Source organism: Archocentrus centrarchus, chromosome 18 (assembly GCF_007364275.1).
Source record: "Archocentrus centrarchus isolate MPI-CPG fArcCen1 chromosome 18, fArcCen1, whole genome shotgun sequence".
Classification (NCBI taxonomy): Eukaryota; Metazoa; Chordata; class Actinopteri; order Cichliformes; family Cichlidae; genus Archocentrus; species Archocentrus centrarchus.
Window position 1 is genome coordinate 20,195,726 of NC_044363.1, and position 7,584 is coordinate 20,203,309.

General features: G+C 40.8%; 1 protein-coding gene across 3 annotated transcripts; it reads right to left on the reverse strand.

Moving 5' to 3' along the window:
* Nucleotides 1-573: 573 nt before the first annotated feature.
* LOC115796851 (diamine acetyltransferase 2-like) lies at nucleotides 574-7,103 on the reverse strand. 3 transcript variants are annotated; one of them, XM_030753315.1, is made up of 6 exons: nucleotides 6,923-7,103; nucleotides 6,204-6,255; nucleotides 4,744-4,827; nucleotides 2,280-2,381; nucleotides 2,155-2,195; nucleotides 1,804-1,971 (listed from the first exon to the last, which is right to left on the reverse strand). In XM_030753315.1, the coding sequence occupies exons 1-6, from the start codon at nucleotides 6,983-6,985 to the stop codon at nucleotides 1,804-1,806; spliced, it is 510 nt and encodes a 169-aa protein (XP_030609175.1). In that variant the 5' UTR covers nucleotides 6,986-7,103. The 3 variants fall into 3 exon arrangements, with proteins under 3 accessions (XP_030609176.1, XP_030609174.1, XP_030609175.1); XM_030753316.1 differs by lacking the exon at nucleotides 4,744-4,827 and having other exon boundaries at nucleotides 574-1,971; XM_030753314.1 differs by lacking the exons at nucleotides 6,204-6,255; nucleotides 6,923-7,103 and having other exon boundaries at nucleotides 574-1,971; nucleotides 4,744-5,233.
* Between the last annotated feature and the right edge of the window lie 481 nt (nucleotides 7,104-7,584).

The window sequence follows — 7,584 nt, forward strand, 5'->3', positions numbered from 1 at the left end:
CTTTTGTTGGGTGCTGGGGGGGGCCTCCTGTATTAGTTGCAACTCTGCTTCACTCCAGAAAATGACAAAAATAGTAACGCAGTGACTTGGATAAGTAACTTTAATCTGATTACTGGACTGCATATAATAAGTAACGTATTACTGACATCACTGATCCTGACCATGTGATAGACTGGCAATCTGTCCACTGTGTGACAGCTAGAATAGGTTTCAGTCCCCAAGACCTTAAACTGGATATGAAGATAAGAAAATGTATTTATTTATCATGTTAGAGCTTAGATACAGCAGAAAATAACATACTGCAAGTAGGTCAAGACCAAACATTTAGTCTTAGAATTAACTTCAGAACATGTACAGAAGAACAACCTTTAGGGGCAGGTGGTATCTTTGAGGGGACACCTTTAAGTTTACCTACTTGTAAAAAAAGAGAGGTTTGGTATCAGCATAAGAACAAAAAAGGTTATCATAATCCTTTATTGATTAATTTTTAACTATCCAACTAAATTAACTGGGACAAACTGAGACACAAGTATGCAACTTAAAGTTTGTGTTCAGCAGTTTCATAAGGTCCTTTATTTAATTCTGAAAGAAGACAGGATTGAGTATGAAGATGAAGACAGCTGCATATGGAAATATTCTTTTCAAAATTAGAAATCACTTGCAAATGTATTGATACTGGCACTGTTAGTTTAGCACCAGTTAGAGTTTGTTTTAAGAGCTTTGGTTAAAGTGTGGGATCAGATATGTTAAAATAAAGACAATATAAAAAAAACAGAGCGCTCACTTTGAAAGATTGAACCAGTCACTGCCAGCATTTAAAACTGACCTCACAGCTGGCTTCAACAAAATAAGAAAACATTTTAATAAACTATATTAAAAGTAGAAAAGTTTATCATCTTGCAGCCTCTCTCATCCACCGTTCAGTCTGCAGCTCGTTACATCCTCAGTGCTGCTCTTCAGGCCTGAAACCCGTCTGATTCAGTTGCTGTGCTCCAGATTTCACTCTTTGTTTGCTCGATATAGTTCTCCACACTCTGGACTCTCTGTTCAGTTCAGCTACAGTTGCCCTGCTGCTCTGCACAGCCAACAACCTGGATGAGTTTGTAGTTTGCTCTGTCTGGAGGTTGAAAATTTACAGACTTTCTTTACTTAAGTACAAGTACAGATACTTGCTAAAGAAATACTCTGGTAAAAGTTCAAGTACTGATTCAACTTATTTACTCAAGTAAAAGTGATACTTGAGTAAATAAATAACAGGCTCGGAAATGAACTCAAAGTAAAAAAGTACCTCATTGAAGGACATTTCTACCAGCAAAGTTGCAGAGCCTCAAGCTATATTAATGTAGTACTAAAATTATATTAAAACATGACAATACTTTTTAATTAACTTTGCCTCAACACCTAAACAGAAAACATTAGTACAGTCAGGGCTTAAAGTGGGATTCAGTGGGCATCCACTGTCTGTTACTGCAACTAAATTAGCAAATCAATTTTATGCAATTTTTGTATATACACACATCTATATTACATCCATCTTTAATGACCGTTGCACTCTGAGCCTGTCTGCACAGACCTTTAGACCCCCAGTGGAGGTTGCTCCTCCAAAATATAACGCTGTGGTGGGGGCATATTTCTTGCAACTTTAAAAAGTCAGTAAAATGAAAACAAGTTTGCAGCATGTATGTGACCCTCATTACTGAAAAAAAAAAAAAGCTTTGTAAAGAGGCCGCTGAGTGGCGTCCATCCCTGCAGTGTGTCGGCTGACCTCATGGCTGCAAAGGTCATAAGGTCACGAGGCTTGGGTTAAGGCTGAGCCAGGTGCTCTAGCGCCTCCCCCTCGCAGCGCATGCAGTGGTAGCCCAGGCTAGCGGTGACATCGAAGCAGCCCTGGCTGAGGTAGAAGTCCATAGATGGTTTGTTCCAGTCGGCAACAGTGAAGTTGAGCTGGTGGCAGCCGGCAGCCAGAGCCAGCTACAGGAGAGAGGAACCAAGGAGGAAGACAGGAATGACTGCTGTGCTCAGATGTAGGATGGAAACTTCCACTGTATGCTACCTCTGAGACACTGTTTAGCATTTTTTTTTTTTTTTTTTTTGCTAACAAATACTGAAAATAATCAGTATTTAACTTCTACAGTTTGTACCTGTTTTACTCACCTGCGCCACCTTGCTCATTAGTGCTTTACCAACGCCCTTCCCTGAAACAGATCATGTGAATTACTTTCAAATTACTGCAAATGCAGATTTGATGATATGAGGTCTTCAGAGATGCTGTAGTGTACCTCTGAACTCTGGCATCACGTATAAGTCCAGCATATAAATGGATCTGCCTTTCCATGAACTGTAGGAATAGAAGTAAAGTGCGTAGCCGATCTTTGTGTGACCTGAAAGGAAAACATCTGCTAGTAAAATATTTAGAAGCAGCCAAATATAAAACCGTTGTATGTGCTTTGTTTTTCCTTTCCACTAAGTTAATGACTGAACGTTTAGCACAATGATTATTAACACGATGCTTTTCTTAACTGCATATCATTTCCTATACATCAGTGAATGAATTATTGCAGCTTTGGTGCTGCTCACACTGGTCCTGAATTGAAATCTATGGCTTTGATGCTCTTGAAGGGCCAATCAACAGATGAGCTGGGAAGCATACAGATAAGAACATCTCATATTGTGTATCCTTTTTGCCAGATAACAGCCTGGAGTTGTTTGCTATAGTTTTCAGCAAGTCTCACACACGTCTCCTGAGCAATCCCAGCCCATTCTTCTTCAGCGAATCTCTCAAGCTCCTCCCGATATGATGTTCTTATGGCATGGACCTTGGTCTTCAGTTCATCCCACAGATTTTCAGTGGCTTCAAATCAGAGCTTTGTGCAGACCAGCCAGTAACATTCACTTTGGTCTTCTGGAGGCAGTTCTTCACCAGGAGCAATGTGTGTTATTGGAAGATAAAACAATGACCCAGATTTGCTGCTGACTGCTTGAGGTTTTCTTTCAAAATCTGCACATATCCTTCTTTCTTCATGAGTCCTTCCACCTTGGTGAGAGTCCCAGTTCCAGGCACGTTGAAATAGCAAGGGATAGTGGACAGTGGTGACTATGGAAAAAGGCTCATGTCATGGAAGGAAAAGGCACAGCTGGGCAGCAGAGCGTATATTAATGGTCTAATTACTACATTCTGAGGAAAAGCTCTGCATCGGCCTGGTTATGTAAGAGGTGTTTAAAGAGGGAGGACACATCTGCTGTGTGCTGTTAGATTAGGTAGCAGAACTAATAAATATGTAGCTTAATGAAGAGACTGACTAGTTAGTAATTAATGACTTTTTTAACTGTAGCTTAGAGTTACAATAGAAATACTTACACAGAACTATAGAAAATGTAAAATGTGCTGCTACTGAGTGTACAGTCAGCTTACTTGGGCTCTGTTGTTAAACACCTGTGACCTGGAACTAAAAAGCTTGTCAACAGAAAGGAGCATTTAGATGCTAACATGTTCATTATTGTTATGCACATTAGTGCTGGTGGAGACCACAACTAAGCTAAAAGAGCATGACTATTGAATGTAAATTCATCACGAGACCAAAAACACACCTTCAACATGCTTCATATCTACCTGATTCATAAAAAACAAAACATTCCTCAGAGATTTTGGCCCATATTGAAATGACAGGATCACACAGTTGCTGCAGATTTGTCAGCTGCTCGTCCATGATGAGAATCTCCCGTTCCACTACATCCCAAAACTGCTCTATTAGATTGAGATCTGGTGACTGTGGAGACCATTTTTGTACAGAGAACTTATTAAACAATTTTAGATGATTTGAGCTTTATGACATGGCATGTCATCCTGCTGTAAGCAGCCATTTGAAGACACAACAATAATCAGGTAGGCTGTGATGTTTAAACGATGCTCAGTTGGTACTAAGAGGCCCAAAATGTGCCAAGAAAATGTCTTCCACACCATTACACCACCAGCAGCCTGAACTGTTGATACAAGGCAGGATGGATCCATGCTTTCATCCTGTTTACATCAAATTCTGACCCAACCATCAGAAATCAAGACTCATAAGACCAGGCAACATTTTTCCAATCTTCTATTATAGTTTTGATGAGTCCATACAAACTGTAGCCAGGTTGTGGCACCCAGTGTGGTCTTTCTGTTTTGAGGTTTGACATGTTGTGCATTCAGAGATGCTCTTCTGCATACCTTGGTTATAATGCAGTTACTTGAATTACTGTTGCCTTCCTAGCAGCTCGATGCTGTCTGGGCCTTCTCCTCTGACCTCTGGCATCAACAAAGCATTTTCACCCAGAGAACTGCTGCTGCTTTTCAGACCATTCTCTGTAAACCCCAAAGATGGTTCTGTGGGAAAATCCCAGTAGACCAGCAGTTTCTGAAATACTCAGGCCAGCCCGTCTGGCACCAACAACCATGCTACATTCACAGTCACTTAAATTTCCTTTCTTCCTCATTTGCCACTGTAAAATGGAGAGATTTGTACCCACAGCCATCAGGCTTTTCAGTTCTCATACAAATCGCAGATGAGCTATGAGCAAATCGTCTTGGTAAAATTTTGTCCTCGGTTTCCCTTTTTGTTTCTCCTGCTCGCTCATTGTGTTGCTTTGTTTATGATACTTTTGGATTTTTTTTTTAAAGCACAGGTTCACACTAAAGTTGATTTAATTCAACACTCATCCATCAGTTTGGAGCCATGTAAGTGAAAGGTATAAGATGAGCTCCCTCACCTTCTTTGGTTCTGTGCTGTTCTGGCACCTCAGCTATGACCACATGAAAGAACGGGTTCTTGGAAAAACCATCTTGCTCCAAGTCTGATAAGAAATTGCAGGCAATTAAACACAGCAGATATGCAAAAGTTTCAGTTTTTTTCCTGAAGCTAAGGACAGATGTTAGATTAACAGAGAAAACTCTTTCATTAAAACATAATCTCTGCACGGGAGAGAGATTTAATGAGCCAATGAGCCAGACCATATTTCTTTCTTTTTTTAAAGTGGTCTTGTGAAGTACACTAAACGTCGCCTAAGTTGAAGTCACAAAAATTGGATTTTTGCTCTAGTCGGATGACTTCTGCAGGTCCTGATTGTTCCTAACATTAATTACAGTAAAAATCCTCTCCTAAGTCATACAAGTCGGATTTTCAACTACCTTGGGGATGAGTTGCTGCCCCAGGTGAAAGAGTTCAATTATCTCGCGGTCTTGTTCACAAGTGACAGGAGAAGGGAGCGGGAGATTGACAGACGGATCGGGGCAGTGCTGCAGACACTGCACCGGTCTGTCATGGTAAATAGGGAGCTGAATGTTAAAGCAAAGCTGTCAATTTACTGGTCTATCTGCATCCCTACCCTCACCTATGGTCATGAGCTTTGGGTAGTGACTGAAAGAATAAGATGGGGAATACAAGCAGCAGAAATGAGCTTCCTCCAAATGGTGGCTGGCATCTTCCTTAGCGATAGGGTGAGGAGTGCAGCCATACAGGAGGAGCTCAAAGTAGAGCTGCTGCTCTTCCTCATCAAAAGGAGCCAGTTGAGGTGGTTGAAGTGTTCCTATCCTACTGGGAGGAGGCCCAGGGCAGACCCAGGACATGCTGGAGAATTATATCTCTCAGCTGGCCTGGGAACACCTTGGGGTGCCCTCCGGATGAGCTGGTGGAGGTAGCTGGAGAAAGGGAGGTCTGGGCTTCTCTGCTTAGGCTACTGCCTAATGGATGGATGGAGAAAAGTACCATCAGATTTTGATCCTCCATGCAATACTATCAGGAAGCGTCTGATTGGCAGTGGGTTCATTTTTCCATCATGACAATGATCCTAAACAAACTGCCAACACAATAAAAGCACAGATGATAGAAAAACACACTATGAAACACTATCAGTCATGGATTAGCCTCCCCAGAGCCCAGACTTCAACATTACTGAAGCAGTGTGGGATCATCTTGACAAAGAACAGATCAAAATTTCTTCCTATTTCACCTTTTCTTATCAATGATGAACTTTTCCACAGTATTGTGTACTTTTAAAGACCATTGATATCCACAGCTGAGTTCCCCTGAAGATTTTATGACAGATTTTTTTCCAAGGTCAAGAATAAACTTTGAACCTGTGTTATATTGGCTATCTTCTTATTTTATCAGTGTTATAAAACTATAAATTTAAAGTCAAGCCAGAGAACCTGAGACAACCACATACTCTACCTTTCTGGGTGATTTTCACATGGTCAGCCTGTTTGTCATATTCTGCCAGTTCCTGGAGAAATAAAAAGCTGTCATCATTTACTAGGACTTTTCAAGCATCACTATTCCTCAGCCGACAGTAAACATGTCTTTTAAGACCACTTTATTAGCCTGTTTGAGCTTAAACTAATGAGCAGGACGATCTATTAACAGCAACGTGGCACATATAAAAAGTTGTGCAGTGGCATGTAAGCCTGTCAGTCATTACATGCCACCAAATGTCTTGTGCATCATACACCACTGGACTGCACTGTGGACTGTGCACAGCCCACGCAGGCTACTAAATGTCTTAAGACACTTAGTATAAGACATTTAGTGTAAGGCCCTGAAGGTTTTACACATTTAGTACATTTAGCATTTAGCACCATATGTTTTATACTAAATTTAGAATAAAACATTTGCTTTTATACTAAATTTGGTGCTAAATGTACTAAATGACATTTATTACATTTAGTACTAAAGTTAGTACATTTGGGACTAAATGTCTTATACAAATGGTAGTATAATACATTTAGAATTAAACGTATTGAATTGACTAAATGTACTAAGTACAGTTTGAACATTTAGCAGTAAATTTAGCATATTAACTACTAATTGTCTAAACGCTAAATGTCTTGTGTCATAAGACATTTAATAGCCAGTGCAGTCCAGCTGTGGGCTGCACGCACGTGCCCGCTCACCATGATCATCCGCATGATGTCCTTGCAGTCGTCCAGGCTGGCTGCGCGGATGGAGAAGTCCATGTCGGGTATGTCAGGGTGGATCTGATGAAGAGACGCTCAGATCGCTGCGGTGCTGCTGCGTCTTGTTACAGGACTGCTGGAGAGAAGCGGGTGAACTACGGACTCCAGCCCGGACAAGACTATCTTCTTCCTCTTCCCTGGTTTTTGATGGCAGTTGGCATCCGTTTCCTTTGCTTTACTGCCCCCTGTTACATTAGCAAGTCAAACTCTTCTCAGCATCCCAACTATTTGTCAGAAAAGGTCCGGCAGACTTTGTGTTTTCTGAAACCTGAACAATACTTTCCTGTCCTTGGAGGAGCTCTGGCTTAATTCGGTATAGAGACTGGGAAAAGGAGGAGATAACTGGCCTGACTCTGGCAACACTATGAAATAGCAAACTTAATATTGTTTACAACTGTTACAGTCGTGACAGTGGTGCCCAGCTTTTCACAGCAACAAGGCCACTGTGTGCAGTTAGAACATTTAGCATTAATCACAGTAATATTTGGCATAACAGCAAAATAACTAACCCTCATTTGTTAAGAACGTTTATTTGTTAATAATTAGGTCACCTTTAATTAATGGAGGCGTTTTTCTTGGTTTATTTAATATATTTCTTT

What these genes read in the sequence shown, in the direction of transcription:
- LOC115796851 (XM_030753314.1), bottom strand. Translation starts at nt 4,987, where the DNA reads ATGGTCTGGCTCATTGGCTCATTAAATCTCTCTCCCGTGCAGAGATTA. An exon ending in ACAGCACAGAACCAAAGAAG is followed by an intron (nt 2,382 to 4,743) that starts GTGAGGGAGCTC and finishes TTTTCCTTTCAG; the next exon opens with GTCACACAAAGATCGGCTAC. An exon ending in CGTGATGCCAGAGTTCAGAG is followed by an intron (nt 2,196 to 2,279) that starts GTACACTACAGC and finishes GATCTGTTTCAG; the next exon opens with GGAAGGGCGTTGGTAAAGCA.